Source organism: Carassius gibelio, chromosome B1 (assembly GCF_023724105.1).
Source record: "Carassius gibelio isolate Cgi1373 ecotype wild population from Czech Republic chromosome B1, carGib1.2-hapl.c, whole genome shotgun sequence".
In the NCBI taxonomy this organism is placed as follows: domain Eukaryota; kingdom Metazoa; phylum Chordata; class Actinopteri; order Cypriniformes; family Cyprinidae; genus Carassius; species Carassius gibelio.
In genome coordinates this window covers 35,430,941-35,448,317 of record NC_068396.1, presented here as the reverse complement: position 1 = coordinate 35,448,317, position 17,377 = coordinate 35,430,941, and the positions used below count along the sequence as shown (strand labels likewise).

Below are 17,377 nucleotides of genomic sequence, written 5' to 3'. Positions count from 1 at the left end.
ACGATGTTAGTACTATGTCCACTGAGAAGGAATATTTCTTACACTTAATGTGCAGTAATGAAGTAACTAAATACATGACTTTTACTCAAATCACTGCAGCTCATTGTCAGCTGTATTACACATGTATGTGCTGAAGTACTTAACACAGAGATCACCACTGTATCAGCGACTCCACATTTACTGCCTTTATATAAAGCAGCAGAAAATCAGAATTTGTGGCTCATCATTGACTGAAGCACCGGCTCTACTCTACAGCACAATGGTGAACAACAAAACTACATTAAACTAAACGATCTCTCTTGTGCAAACACACATTAATACAGTCAAGTTCAGTATTTACTCTCATTATCAGTGTATGACTTTGCCTAAGTTTTTTTCTATGGATGTTCACAAATATTTTAGTTAAATTAACTTTTTTTTTCATTTGGTAAATCTGACGTTTACATTTTACAGTATATTACTGTTTTTCCTTGACTTGACGGCAAAAAACTGTAGAAAAACACTTTTTTTTTGCTGGCAACCATTAATTTACGGCAAGAAACAGTAGAAAAACAGTTATTTACTGGCAGCAGGGGTGCCAGTAAATAACTGTTTTTCTACAGTTTGTTTCCTGTAAATTAATTACAGTTTATTACTGTTAAATTATGTTTCATTCTGTTTTTTCTTCATCTTAAATCTTTAACCCTTTAAACCCCACAAGAAAATCCTCAGTTTTAAATGAACACTTATAATGTGTGCACACTACAGAGTGTTAGAGTAACACTGAATCAGTGAAGTCAATAAGATAATTATGTGATTAATTGATGATTGAGCATTAGTGATAAACACCTGCAGAATCACTGAAGGAAAGAGAAACACAAGAACTACAAATGACTTCAGCCACAGCCTTAGATGAAATCAACTGAATAAAAGAATACATCAAATCTCTCAAGATCTGATTAAACAACTACTAAAATAGCTTCAACAGATTCACATTACTAACCAGACTGACTTTATTTCTGTCAGATGTCTACAGAAGAACTTATGGAGAGTTAAATAGGTTTAGGTGTTTTTTTCACTACCATGATGGAGATCAGTGTTTACTTTAGTTGGACTCTTGAACGTGACTTTTCAACAACTAAGGTTTTTTTTTTTTTCATGCTGTAACAATGCACCTTTGGAACCTGTTATAGCAAAACAAAAGTACACAGAAGAAAAAAAATCTGATATTGTTGTTTATAGATTGACAAGAACAAATACTATTATTTCTGATCTAATAATTGATACTACAGCATGAGAAGGAACACTGCTGAGCCATAAGTTATGAAAGACTGTTAAGAAAATGTCACTCATAATAAAAAAAAACCTTTGCTGAAATTTAGACAGAAATATCAAGAATCAGCGTATGAATCACAACAATGGTGACAATCCACAAAATAAATGAACAGATCAGTTCTGAACATCACAACACATGCTACTAAAACTTAAAACAAATGCAAAATTATAAGCACATAAGAATTCAAGAAAATAAGTGAACAATTCAGGGGCATAATTTATTCATGCCGCAATGCATGCTGGGAATCATGGATGAGTTTTATCCTGTGCTGGTACCCAGCATGCATTGCATCATGAACCTTTTGATTGTCACCATTGTTGAGATTCATATGCTGATTGTTGATTTCTCTCTTTGAGTGTTGTGGGGACTGCTGCCCGAAATACTTTTTAACTAAAACTAGTCGTTAAATCCATAAATCCTGGTTATCACACTACTTTTCAATCTTACCAAATTGAAGTGTCATTCACTCAAATATTTCAACACCAAATTAATATTTGATTATTATAGCAACACTTTAAGTCAGTCTAGTAGATCATGCCTGTTAGAAACAACTATAATCACTTGACTATCAAAATTAATACTGCTGTAACAGATGCATCATAAAGATACAAATACAGCAATAAAACAAAATGTAAAGTGCAAAAGTCAATGGTCAGGAGCCCAACTAAAGCAAACACTGATCTCCACAATGGTGATGTCAAACGAAACAGTAACATTATCATCTAAATATCTTTAATTCTCAATAAGATCTTTCGATCTCTGTTCTCTGATTGGCAGAAATAAAGTCAGTCTGGTTAGTAATGTGTGAAGTTGGTGAAGCTGTTTGTTGATCGTTTAAATCTTCAGTTGATTTCATCTAAGGCTGTGGCTGAAGTCATTGTATTTCATGTGTTTGTCTTGTTATGTTTTTTTTTCTTCAGTGATTCTACTCATTAACAGCAGCTGTTGATCAGTGTCTGAATTCACTCATTAGTGTTCATTCTCTCTGTCAGGTGGACTATATTAGTAAACTCATGCAGGGAATAGTGAATGAGGGTGTAGGGTGTGATTTGAAACACAGCCGCTGAGTGTCGACTTTGAACGTTGTTAATTTACGATATATAGCAGCAGGCTACTTCTCGAAAACGATGAATATTACCCAGAATGCACTGTTTTAATGAAAAACAGTATGTTACTGTTGAAATTTGGCCGTTTTTTTACAGCGATTTTTAACAGTGCAATATCGTGAATTTTATAATGTACTTACACATGACATTTAAAGTCACAGCAGAGTATTTCTCTCCATGTTTATTTCTGGATTTGCATTTGTATTCCCCACTGTGATCAGAGCTGATTTTTGAGATGCTGTAGATTCTTCCGGATCCTACAATCATTCCTCCTTTAAACCAGGTGATTTCTGCAGGAGGGTTTGAATCACTGCTGCAGGTCAGAGTCACTGAATCTCCCTCCACTATTTCACCAGATGGACTGATGGACAGTGAGACACTGTTTGGTGGGTCTAAAAAAAAAGACTAAAGTTATTTTTAATTTTTCCCGCCTAAACTTAAACTCAACAATTAATATACTAACGAATCCATACTCACACGTGACATTGAGCTGAACAGCAGGAGAGATGTAAGTGTGTTCCTGTAGAGCACAGCTGTATCTGCCTGCATCATCTCTTCTGACTGACTGCAGCAGGAGTTGATTGTTTCTGTCTCTTCTCTCAGTTAATGGCTGTGAGTTTTTGTACCAGATGAATGTTGCTCTGTCAGTCAGAGTGCAGCTGCTGTTACATGTCAGACTGACATTATGACCCTCTTTCACTGTCTCAGGAGACTCCACCTGAAGATCTGAACACAACACACACATTGTATCTAGTGCTGCTTTCATAAAATTATTATTATTCAACATAATGCACAGAAGAATAGTGAAACCTCAATAAAGTCACCTGTGACAGTCAGAGTCACTCCTGGATAACCGATCCAATTTCCATATGTTACATTAATTGTGAATCTGAAAAAGTACATGTGTGAATCTTTCTGTGTCACATGACTCAATCTGATGGTGCAGTTCTGCTGTTCATCTCCCAAATACTGAAGCCTCTGACTGTATTCAGGGTCCTCAGACAGATCTCGAAGCTTTTCAACTTTTGCAGGGTTTTTAGTCCAGAACACTTCCCTGATCTGATATCCAGTAGGGTATGTGTAATTACAGCTCAGTATCACTGATGAGTTCTTTAGTGCACAGATGTGTGAATGTCTGTAATTCACACCCCATTCACCACTACAAACCCCTGAAACACAAAATTCATATAGTGAACAAAATATCAGCAGCTTGTGCATCATAGAAGTTGTTGGGGAAATGCATGCAACATCTTCAGTGTTTCTACCCAGCTAGATTTTTTTGTTCTAAAATGTTCTAAGAACATGCCCATGGATTGTTCTAACAATATTTTTATTTGGTAGTTTTATTTTTTTCCCAAGAACGTTCTCTCAAAAGACAGGATAATGTTCTCTTAAAACATTCTAAAAATGTTTATTCATAACGTTATTAGAACATTATCCCCTACCATTCTAAGTAAGATTTAAGCAGAGGTTTAGATGTTGATGTGGATGGCTGTTTAAACTTAATAGTTTGGTTTGATGTCACCATAATGGTGGTAAGTGTTGGCTTTAGTTGTGCAATTTGACACTTGAGTTGTTGGTGTTGTGCTTTAACTGCTGTAATCTTTATTATGCAACAGCAAGAGACCATGTCGATGATGATGATGACGCTGGTTGCTTGCTGATGATTAATACATCATCGCATATGTGGTCTAGTTTCACCCGATCTAATGTATGGTGTTTGTTGCATGTTGTTTTTTAAAGTGACTTAGTGGGTCAACAGTCTTAGACCAAGTTGAATTTAAAGCAGATAATTTCACCAATTTCACGCATTAGTTAAGAGATTATAGCATTATATGAATTATATATATATATATAATAAACCATCAACATTTCTGGTAATCTCAATAAGAACTTGTTTTCTTGTTTATAATAAGTGCAGTTGGTAATACTTTTTTTTGGAGAATTTACGCTAGAGTTTGACACCAAACAGAGGTTGGGTTTTCACTTCTGAGCAATATTAGTCCACATATAGTGTGATGGGAAGCTTTATTAGAATGTTAGAGAATAATGTTGTAATAATGTTATCAATAGACATTTTTTGAATGTTTATAGAGAATGTTATCCTACCTTTTAGCAGAACATTCTGGGAACTAAAATAAACCTTGCCACTGAAAACATTCCTAGAACATAAAAAAAAAAATTCTAGGTGGGTAAAGTGCTGCAGAGACTCACCATTAATCAAGATCAGAAACATCAGAGGAAGAGGATGATCCATTCTGACTGACATCAGCATAGACATCATCATCAACATCAACACCTATGAAAATAAATAAATAAATTAAAAATATTAAAAACAAAAATCAACAGGGGCATATTTAAGCCATCATGAACCAGTTTTATTCATGATTTATTTTATGTATTTTTATCTTTGAAGATCATTTTAAAATTATATTCATTTGTAATTTTTATAGAACAATATAATTATCACTGTCAGTTTAAATGCTGATGTTTGTTAAGGTTTAGTCAGACTCAATGTGACTGGTTTAGAAACACTCAAAAAATGCTGGGTTAAATATAACCCATCACTGGGTTAAAAAGGGACAAACCCAGCGGTTGGCAGATGTAGAAATTCCAGGGATCAGAAAGTAAAAGTCCTGCCATATCTTTATTCTACCCATGAACTGATTTTACCAGAGAACCAAGAGTCAAATTAAATCCCAAGTCATCAAAGAGTTAAAGTTAATGAGATAATTAAGTGATTCATTAAATTATTATTGCTCATTATATGAACATCTGCTGTTAGCAATCAACATCACTGAAGAAAAGTAAAGCACGAGAACTACAACTGACTACAGCCACAGCCTTAGATGAAATATACCACCATAATTGTGGTAAAGGTTTGCTTTAATTAGTCTCTTGAACCTTTTAATAATTCAAAGTAGTTTGGTTTTAAACAATTGCAATATTGTTTCACAGTATATATTTGTGCATTGATGAATCAAAAACTTGTAGTGACAGAATGAATATTGATTTCTGTATTCAGGTGTTAAAGAACTGCAAAAAAAAAAAAAAACTTTTGATGAATGCCACTTTGATGTTGCAATATTGAAGGGAAATAAACTTATTTTGTTAATTGTCATCATTGTTGAGATTTGTATACTTGTTCACGATGTCTGTATGTAAAATGTACAAGAACACATAATTGTAGTTTCACATGATTGTTAACGCAAAACCTAAACATATAAATTAAAAATAATTAATTCTGAGTGAAATCAGGCCAGCTCATGAGGCTTCTCTCACCATATATAAACCACTAATATCTCACCATTGTACAACACCACACATTTCTACAAAGAGAGATCTAACACAGCAAGTCAAGGGTCAAGAGCACAGCTAAAGCAAACCATTATCTCCATGATGGTGGCATAATTTTTATCAATTAAACATCAACACCTGATCCTCTGTAATTCTCAATAACAGCAGGTATTCATCACTAATGTGTAATCATTTATTTAATTAATCACTTAATTATCTCATTAACTTTAACTCTTTGAAGACTAGGGATAGTGATAGAAAGATGAAGCCTCATGAAGCTTTAAGCTTTTCAGCCAAGTGGTTCGCAAAAGGGTTAATTTCAGGAAACTTAATTTACTCACAATACCACCTGGTGGCCAACAAAAGCAGAGTGTAAAACAAGCAGATATATTACAGACAGAGGTGTAAAGTCCAGGGGTTAGAAAGTAAAAGTCCTGCCATATTTTTGTTCCACTCATGAACTCACTCACGGCTGATTTCACGGCTGAGTCATTCCTTTATCTTTTTATGAGTTTATGAGTGGAACAAAAATATTTAAGGACTTTTACTCTTTGGCCCCTGGACTACCTCTGGATAAAATAACCCAACCGCTGGGTCAAAACAAACCAACTGATGGGGTTGTCCCTTTTTTACCCAGTTGGCATTTTATTCTCTCTCTGTTTTTACCCAGCTTGATTTTTTTTTTTTTTTTTTTTTTTTTGTTCTAATAATGTTCTAAGAACATTTCCATGGATTGTTCTTGTTAGATTTTTTAGCTGGTAGTTTTATTTTTGTTCCCAGAACGTTCCCTCAAAAGATAGGATAACGTTCTCTAAAACATTCCAAAAAAGTTTATTAATAACATTATAAGAACATTATCCCCTAAACATTCTAATTAATATTTAAGCAGATGCTTTGCCTTGCCTTGTTTAAAAGTAATAGTTTGATTTGATGTCACCATAATGGTGGTAAGTGTTGGCTTTAGTAGTGCAATTTGACACTTGACTTGTCAGTGTTGTTATTTAACTGCTATAATCTGTATTGTGGCAATAATACTTGGCTAAATCCGCTACAATACATGAAAAAAAAATTTATGTTATAACTTGTGCATGGTCCCTTTATAAATAAAGAAAGAAAGAAAGATGGTGCTGGTTGCTTGCTAGTGATTGATACATCATTGTATTAATGTATGGCGTTAGTTTCATATTATTTATTAAAGCAGCTTAATGGCTCAACAGTCTGATACCCATCTGAATTTAAAGCAGATTATTTCAATGATTTGGAAAAAAAAATACTTTGTCACACAAACATTAAGATTCAGTGTATGAATATCAACAATGATGACATGCTTCATGTTGCAATGTATTCTGGGTACATCACACAAAACTCATCCATGGCACCCAGAAGCATGTCACAATTGTTGAGATGTACACAGTAATTCTTGAGGTCTCTGTGTGTCTAAGCACTCTCTGGTTCATTAACAACATAATTTAAAAAGAACAGACAAAATATAATATATATTTGTAGAATATTATGCATTGCATCTGCAATAGTCACTAATATTAAATTAAAAGCATAGATTCAACTCCAGATAAAACCAATTGATTAGATCACTACACGAGGAAAGTTCTAATATCAGCACATAACCAACATCACCTGATGACTTCTCGCTCTCAAATATAGTTACAGCATTTAAATGAACAGTAACACTGAAAAGAGTCGTACTTCCTAACTACTGATCACCATAATGGTGACATCAAACTAAACTATTATTTTCAATAAACCATCAACACCTCTGTTAATCTCAATAACAACCTTTTTTACATTTGTGACAGAAATAAATCTTGCTTATAATAAGTGCAGTTGGTAATACTGTGTTTGGAGTATTTACGCTAGCGTTTGACACCAATCAGATGTTGGGTTTTCACTTTCAACCAACATTTGACTTCTGAGCAATGTCAGTCCACATCTAGTGTGATGGGAAGCTTAATTAGAATGTTAGAGAATAATGTTGTAACAATGTTATAAATATATATTTTTAGAATGTTTTTAGAGAATATTATCCTAACTTTTAGCAAAACATTTTAGGAACTAAAATAAAACTATATGCTGAAAATGTTCCTAGAACATTAAAAATGTCTCGGTGGGTTTTACTACCATTCTCAATATTGTAAAATAAAGACAGAGAGAGGGTAAAATGCCAGCATTTATTTTCCTTATACATGAGATAAAAACACATTTGTTTATTTTTATTTTTTGTTTCACTGTTCAGTTTGCTTAGACCAACATACAAAACATGCCATTGCATCCAACCCCCACCCCCCACCAGCACAAAATAAATAAATAAATAAAACAATTCACTCTACAAAGTTTGGCCAAATATAATAGTCTTTCTAGCTGAAGACCAGCTTGATTTTTGAACAAATAAAGTTTTAGAGACAGAGAGTTTTAACCGCAGCTGTATTTACTCACTAAGCTGCCAGATAATATTTATATTTTAATGAAAGTCACTCCAGTTCTCCTGTGTTTATATGAAACCTAACAGAAGATGCAATACACAGTGATAATGGAATGTTTACTTTGATGTCAGAGTTTACAACCAAACAAATAAAACAAATAAACAACAGCAAAAACATTTACATTTAAGAAAGTTCTGAACTACTGTAGGCGTTAAATACAAAATTACTTTACCTTTTGATGTTAAACCTTAGAGTGAGTTATATCTTTTAACACAAACACACAAAAGATATGTGATGATAATGAATCTGAAGAAAGATAATGAAATAAGCTCTTACCTGTTTCACAAACACTCATGACAAGTGATAGCACTACAAATGATCAGGATGAAAGCAGCACTGTGGTTTTCACATTCTCATGTGATGCATCTACATTATATTTTAATATGTGGTTATGACACTTCACCTTCTGCAAATAGTAGCAACAATTGGCCATCATCACAGTGACGTCATTAGACTGAAGACATATAACAGAAGTTAAATCTTACATCAGTCCTTAAATCATACAAAATGAGTTTTTGTTTTGTTTTTGTATTTGTTTTTTGTTTTTTTGAGAAAGTAAAAATGCACAAAGTTTCCTGTGAGGGTTAGGGTTAGGTGTAGGGTTGGTTAAGGGCCATAGAATATACAGTTTCTACAGTATAAAAAACAGTACGCCTGTGGGATGACTTTTCACAAAAAACAAATGTGTGTGTGTGTGTGTGTGTGTGTGTGTGTGTGTGTGTGTGTATGTAACTTTTGACTACTTGATGGAACACACTTATAATGTTGTAAAAATGCAAGTGTTGACAGAGCTTTATTTATTTATTTTTTATTTTTTTGAATAAACATAGAAATTCAGGAGTTCCTACTTTGTGTATCAGATGACACAATTTAGTAATTGAGGTGCTTGTAATTAAGTCTTTAAAATAAATAAATTTAAAAAAATAAATAGGAAATATTTTACTTAAATTTATCTTTGCACTAATATCAAATATCTCAGGAAGGTGTATATAATAGTTGTTTTATTGATTGATTATAATAAGACTATTGACATGATAGATGAGCTTCTGAATTTTAGAATCAACTGAGACAATTGTTGAGATTATTTTATTTTGTAACATTTCTGCAACATTTTTTTTAACATTTTGTAACCCATGCAATTCCTTATCAGTACAATCACCTGGGAGAGGAAAGGACTCAGACAATGTGTGATCTGACACTCTTAGTGCACTTGAGTCTCAAGCAAGCATGCATACCACAGTGCTATAAAGGAACTGAGAAAAAAAAAAATGTGGCCTCACACCTTCAGTGTCTCACACATCAGGGCCTCAACCTAAAGCAGGTCCCAGAATATGTTGAAGGAAGTTCAAGTGTGTCACTTAAGCATGCAAAACTTTGTGTGTCTAAAAAAACAGAGATGAAAGATAAATGATAAATGTTCTTAACCAATTCAAATGATTCACTGATCTGAACACCTCACCCTGAGGACAGCTGTTGCTAAAATGTGTTTAAATCCAAACAAAGACTGGAATCTACATGAAAGCTGTAAAAGTTAAAGTTAAAGTGAAAAGTAAAAGTGGAAAAGTGTTGGAATATGGTCACCAGCAACGGTGAAAATACCACAAAAAGTATGTAAAAGCATGTAACGTTCTAACAGTGTCTCATTGTGTTGCTATTTATGCTTTATACTGAGGTATCAAACGGCAGAAGACTGCAAACTATTGCAGTATCAGATCTTTATTTTCTGCCTTGAACACACAAACAATGAAGCATAAGGTTGAAAAAACATCTAAATTTAGCAAACAAACTATATCGTAAAGATTGAAAAGGTGAAACACATTGGATAAAACACTACTGTATCAATTCATGTGGCCTTTCCGGACTTCAAAAACACTATGGCCTCATCATGTTAAGCAAAAAGAAAGAAAGAAAGAAAGAAAGAAAGAAAGAAAGTGAAATAATAAGATACCCTACATTTCCCTGGTAATGACTTATTTCATCCGCCAAACTTAACCTTACGTTCACATAAACAGGTTCATTCATCTCAAAACAACAAGCTTCACATCTGTCATCATGACCATCTTTGACATGAAATAAATGCATAGAGATAAATGAATTAAAATAAATAAATAATAATAATAGTAATTATGTCTATAAACAACTCAATATATGAATGAACTCAAGCTTTCAATTTCTGATTTACCAGTTAATTTACCTGATCAGTACACTACTGATAACCAAACTAATTTTCTCACCCGAGACTCCTGTTTGTCATTTCTCCGTTTCATCCTGCTCCTGCTTGAAGACACTGAGTATGATCATATCTTTTTGCTGAAAATTAGCTTAGTTTGACACTTCTGATCATGTGTCTTTATTCTGACAAGACATTTTCCTTCATACTGGTGTTGTTTTTAGTGGCCCGTTTTTAATTTTAGTTTTAGTCTAGTCTTTGTGTGAAGCTGTCATTTTAGTTTTTATTCGTTTTAGTCCATTCATACTCTTCAGAAAAATCCATGACTATTATCATCTAGTCTAGTTTTAGTCAGTGAAAATTGTATTTTAGTCTCTTCTTAGTAATGCAATTTTATTTAACCCATGTAGTCAATATCATACCTTGTAGTAAAAGCCAAACCCATTTCAAACAAGGTTATCTTATTATATTATTTTTATCTTATAGACTCAAGAATACATCCATTCCACACACAAAAATCCTCTGATTTGAATTTACAACATTTATTTTACCCACTGTAGGGTTCCACGTTAATAATGCAAATAAGTAGTTTCCAGATCAGTTCCGACTGAGCCAATTTCTATAGGGAATTGTGAAGCAAATAAAATAAATGTTGATTGATCTCATCATCCAAGGGCTGCAAGTGAAAGAAAGCCTGTGTGGTTCACACAAGGCAGGGCTGCAGCTATGCTTGAAAAGTGCTATAGATGATTTTTATATCGGTGTGGTTGACCACCCCTGCAATGTTTCCACTCTGAACTTTTGACACTCTGTCTAGACTGTGATGAAAGTCATGTACCATGTGTGTATGAATATATGTCATTACCAAATAAGGAGTAATGTGGTAGGCAGCATGGGATTAAATACTAATTGTATGCAAGAGCCATAAAAGGCCCAAGAGTGTTGAGTTTGAGGCTGTGCTCCGTGGTGAAGACTTCTTATTTTTATTGCTTATGAGTTATTGTCTATTGTCTATTAATAAAGCGAAACCATTACAAATGGTGATGCATTAAAACTTTATTAAAAGAAGAGTCTCAGAGCAATTTATTTATGAATAACATATTCTTCTGGAACTGAATATTCCTACTAAGCCTCAAGTGGCTCGACTCAGCTGAGAAGGTGTGTTCGGGGAGGAATCCATATCCAAGTCTCAGAGGTAAGAGCAAATGGTTATTACCTGCTAATGAGAATGAGGAATGTACATTAGATAATATATGGAATTCCCTCGACTGATAAACACAACACAACCAAACATGTTAGAAGTACACACATCGGTCTCTTTCTCTGTGTCAGACTTCACTTTGTTGTCGTCTTCTAAATATTGCCGTGAGTGGGGCTTGAGGAAGTGATGTCACCTGGGTCTACGCAGTGTGACCTGATGCAGCCCTTGAAGTGAGACACAGGAAACAGAAACACTGCAAAATAATAATAATAGCAACATGGTTGAGCGAAACAAAATAATTGTATAACATTTAGTTTTGTCTCATTTTGGTCAAGGACAATAAAGAGACATTTAAGCATAGTTTTTATTTTATAAACCACATTTAGACTATTTTTTATTTTATTTATTTAAGTATAGTCATTGTCACATGACCAGGATAAACGTTGCATCTTGTCTCATTTTTGTAAGGTGATAAAGGTTTGTTGATGACAATATTTAGTCTTTTACAATAATTTACATTTACAAAAGCAACACCAGTTCATACCCACTTTCATCCTCACCTAGATTAATCAACTCAAGAAACATGAAATGCATAACTATAAACTTACTGCATAACATTTACGGTTAACCTGAACAATTTTGCCAACTACAACAACTACAAATCAAGCCTATGGGGCGGTTTTCTACATCTCTCAGGATAACGTCTCTGTGAACCTGAGTGAGATTCAGGTGTAACTGGAATCGCTACACACACTGATGCTTTGTGTAAGAAGGGGCAGCAAAGATTGTATTGATGTGCATGTTTTACAGATCATATATTGAGTCGTTTTTATGCTTTTCATTGTTGTGCTGGTTCAACTCTCTGAATGTGAAAAGTAAAAACTGTATTGAAAGGATGGTAAATCAGGGAAACAAAATAACAGGGAGGAAGCAGATGACTATGACTCAGTTATACAGCTGAATAAAGAGGAAGTAACTAAAGCAGACAGATGTAGAGACAGAGAGATTCACACAGAGATCATTCAGCAGAAAGAAGACTGAACTCAAGTCACAATGAAGATCCTCCTCATCTTCTTCACTTTCTACCTGATCTCAGGTCAGAGCTTTTCTCTTTCATCACTGCAGTAATGATGCTGTTTTCTGTTCATCATCTTTCTGATCACAGTATTAATCTGATTGACAGCTGCAGAAGACATTGATGTGTCTGGATATTCTGGAGGAAGTGTTCTTGTTGATTCGGGGGAACTGTGGTACAGCGACTCAGTTAAATACATGGCCAAATTACCGGAGTGGGAAACAATAATAAATGATACGAAACATGATAAATGGATTAATGAAGGACGGTTTACACTGTTTCGAAACAATGAGGGAAACCTCATGATCTACATCAGAGATATAAATCAACGAGATGCTGGAAGATACGCAATTGATGTTCTTCACAATCAGCGTATATATATGATTCTGAACATAAAAGGTCAAACAAATTACAATCAAAATCTTTGTTTAATAAAACTAAAAATTTATAATATATATATATTTTTTTTATCTTTGTAAAACATCACAGATTCATGTTGTAACGTGTCAAATAGAGTGATGCTGGACACTGGAACAACTGAGACTTTCAGCTGTGAATATTCACAGAATTATATTAATAATCCTAAAATCATATTCAAAGAAGGAAAATACTCCATAGAAAGTATTTACAGCAGATGGAATAAGGAAGAAAGATTCAGTATTTCTGATGAGAAACATAAAAACCTCTTGAGTGTGAGAATCACTGGTGTGAGACCAGATGATGGAGGAGTTTATTTGTGTGGAGTTTGGATCAACAGACACTCGTACAGTTATTACATTATAAATACTGTTCATCTACATATTATTAGTGAGTAGAAAAAAAAAACTCCATGAAATCTCAAAAAAAAATAATAAATAAATACAAAAAATATATAAAAAATCTGAGTTTGAAACAGATTTAACGATATGTGTGATTGACAGCTAAAGTGGGTGTGTCTAGTGTGAGCGGCTACTCAGGAGGTCGTCTGATGATCAAGTGTGAACATCCTCAATACAAAACCAAACCAAAATACATCTGTAAAGAATCAGACGGATGTTCAGAGAGGAAGAATCCAGGAGTTCAGGATGAATGGATGGAGAATGGAGATGTTTCTTTATATGACGACACCAGAGCAGGAGTCTTGATGGTGTTTTTTAGAGAGCTGAAAGCTGCAGATGCAGGAACATACAGGTGTGGAGTGAAAGTATCTGACTATACTGAGAGATTCACTGAGATACAGCTGAGCGTCAGACACGGTGAGGGACAGATGATACTTTAACTGCATGTATGATTTGTCTATTTCACTTTTTGAGTAAACCTATCTTGCTTTGTAGATGCAAAATATCCAAAGAGAGTGACAGAATCTGTGTATCTCGGTGGAGAAGTCATCATCACCTGTCAGATCCCAGAGAAACATAAAGTTCATGTCTGCAAAGAGGATGATAATCACATCTGCCAGAACATCAGCTCATCTAAAGTGACAGAAATGAGTGGTTCATCAGAGAGAAATGAAGAGAGAGTTGTTACAGTGAGCATCAGTAATGTGAGTGTGAGAGATGCTGGAGTTTACTGGTGTGGAGCAGAAACCAGAGACACAGATCTGACTTTCATCTCCCTGAACACTCAAATTCAGCTCAACCTCATCAGTGAGTGCATTCAGATGATTTCACTGCAGTAAACACTGTCTGTTCACAATCATTTGTGTTATATGTTCGTGTTTGATTGTTTTAGTGCCTCCAGTAGTGAGACGTGAAGGAGAATCTGCTGAGATCTTCTGTCCTTATGATTCAATCTATAAATTAAAGCTAAAGTCTCTCTGTAAGGGGAAGTGCTCCACTAGAGACAGAAATCCTCTCAGTGAGACTGTGAGAGAAGAGAAAGAGACCAAGACTGACAGATTGACTCTGAAAGATGACGTCACTGCAGGTGTCTTCACTGGGACCATCACTGCACTGACAGCAGAGGATGCTGGGAAATACTGGTGTGCAGTGACATTAGAAACAGAGCTCAATTATCTTCACACTCATCTGATGGTCATCATGAACGAGGGTGAGGAAGGTTTCTTCATCTGAAGATGTCAAACTCCGGCTGTGAATTGATCTTCTTGTGTCTGTAATCATTTCCAGAGCTGAACTTGACTAAGTATGAAGGAGACGACGTGTCAATCCAGTGCAAACATCAGGATGAAGATCAGAAACGCTTCTGCAAAGCACATGAAGCCTCCATGTGTGTGAAGGATGGAGTTTCATTAGAGACAATCAGAGATGATCGATTCTCTTTCAGTGATGAAGCATCTGCTGGAGTCTTTACTGTGAACATCACTGATCTGAGAGAAGAGGATTCTGGGATATACTGGTGTGGAGATCACGTCACCACTAAAGTGCATTTAAATGTCAGCAAAGATAAGAACAGGAGTAAGATCACTTTATTTTATTCACACTGTCAATGTTTGATGAACACAGTGTTTTAATTTCAGATCAAAACCACAGAGATGAGCTGAAGGTTCAGAGAACTAACAGACTAACAGTCTTTATTCAGGAAACCCACATGAGACTCACAGAGAGATGAACGAGAGTTGTGTGCATGTCTGCAAAAGAGAGACTAAAATATGCTAATTTCCCTCCATAACTTAGTTTAGTTTAATGAAGTAATTGTATTTCTAATGCATGTTGAAATATCACTCTGTGTGTGTTTTATTCTCAGATTTCTCCAGGATCATCATTATTATCATAATCATTTATGTGTGTGTGATTCTGCTGCTTATCCCTGGATTCACTCTGACTTTGTGCAAATTAAGACACAAGAGACGAGGTGATGCTTGAGTTCATTTTTTAACTCTTGAGTTGTTTAAGTAAATAGTTAGATTTTCTGTGAGCTGCTTCAGTAAACATCACTCAATAAGTTTCTGTTGACATTTAATGTTGATCTAGTTTCTCTTTCTCTGAAAAAAATCATTTTGTTTTGGGCAATTAGGAAGAATTTCAACATCAGACAAGAGAAAGAAGAAGAAAAATATGATGGTGAGTTACACTTTGTGTGTTTGTATATTGTGCTTATGATATATTTTCTTGTTTTAAAATACATTTTCTCTCATATCCATGTCAAGTCATCATGTGCAGACAGCAGACATGATTCTCTCTCAGATCCTGGATCAGCTCAAATTAACAGCAATGATGAATTACCCACAATCCCCTCTGATGGGCTCCTGTACACTGCTGTCAGTTTCCAGAAGCATGAAGAGTCTCTCAGTGAAGATACAGTCAGATTCAGTAAGAATGAGATTCACTCTGATTACACTTCTGTCAGTCACCGCTGTCTCAACTAACTATAACAGGTCAAAGATCTTCACACATCTGTATTTAAAAACAAAAATAGACTTTGATATGATTATGACTATGATATATTATGCATAATATTAAGTTATTATAATTCGTTAGTAGTGTTGTTTGATGTGTGAGGGTCGTTCACGCCAGTGTGTAAATAATAAGTTTCCGCTGCTGCTCATGTTGCATCTTTCTCGTGTTTAAAATAGTTTGTCATCTCAGTTTATGTGGGTGTGATGAAAACAGGAAATAAAACCCTTGATTGACACTTTTAGAAGGACTGTAAAGTTTCCACTCCACGTTTAGAGACACAGCAGCCTTAGAGCGTTAATAAAGACTCTTTTATAGCAGTGATATTTCTGATGTTTTACAGTATAATCATATATTTTATTAATTTAAAAGTTTTTCTAATATTTTTACAAACATTAACTGAAAAATAAACAACAAAAAAAGAACAGTTTCTTGTTATGTTTTCTTCCTTTTTGCTCCTAATTAAAGTTGTTGAATCATTTTTTTTTTTTTTACATTAATTGTTATATTATATTTGAATTGTCAATAATTGCCATGACTTCAAAACAGACGATGACTGAGTCTAGTTTTACTGATGAAATCAATGTTACCAGAGAAACATCTTATAATACAGTATAAATTCATGATTATCTAATTATCTTCATGAAAGACAGTGAGAATAGTTTGTACTTTCTGAAATCTGAATAATAATTGTATGCATTTTATTTTGTATCACCCCCAGAACTGATCTAGATATTCACAGTATATGCAAATAAATAATCATCTGCATGTTTTAAAGGATTTGTTTCTCCTGTAATATTCAGAAACCTAAAAATGGTATGTTTGATGCTTTCTGTCACATAACCTGGAGGTGTTTTTTTGAGTTTGCATGATGAACAGACATGATGTTTTTCGGTCCAGATCAAAACCACAGAAAACTGGTGAAGGTTCAGGGTCTCAGTTTAGTTTGAGTGTGAAGATTAAACAGACTTCTTCAGGAAACCCACAGAGAGACACAAGAACTGAAGATGAACATCCATTGTGCAGAAGACAAAGACTAAGAGCTGCTCATTCAGTAATTCAGCTCAAAAAATGACTGGAAACCGTATTTTCTTATCAAAGAATCGTTCATGTGTGCTTTGATTTTTTTCTTTCAAAAACAGATCAAAGAAATTCAAAACAATGAGCAGAGAATGAACACTGAACAGAGGATGTCTAATCATTCTTTAGATTTCACACATTTGTATTGTTAGTACATTTATGTCAACACACTTTAAAGAAGCAACATCTGCAATATTCACTTTATATTTCACTGTGTTCTCAGATTTGTCATCATTATCTCTCTGCTTATATCTAAATATCATGGCACATTTTTGTAGGGCAGTAATAATAGTAATAATGAGA

The 17,377-nt window shown here is 34.3% G+C and overlaps 1 protein-coding gene across 1 annotated transcript in view; it reads left to right on the top strand.

Moving 5' to 3' along the window:
• LOC127948417 (uncharacterized) overlaps positions 1–17,377 on the top strand; it is a 155,943-nt gene that overhangs the window by 40,940 nt on the left and 97,626 nt on the right. The window contains exons 3-4 of the mRNA XM_052544850.1: positions 13,583–13,897; positions 13,976–14,287. Of these exons, the coding sequence (XP_052400810.1) occupies positions 13,583–13,897; positions 13,976–14,287 (627 nt within the window). The remainder of the gene's footprint in view (positions 1–13,582; positions 13,898–13,975; positions 14,288–17,377) is intronic.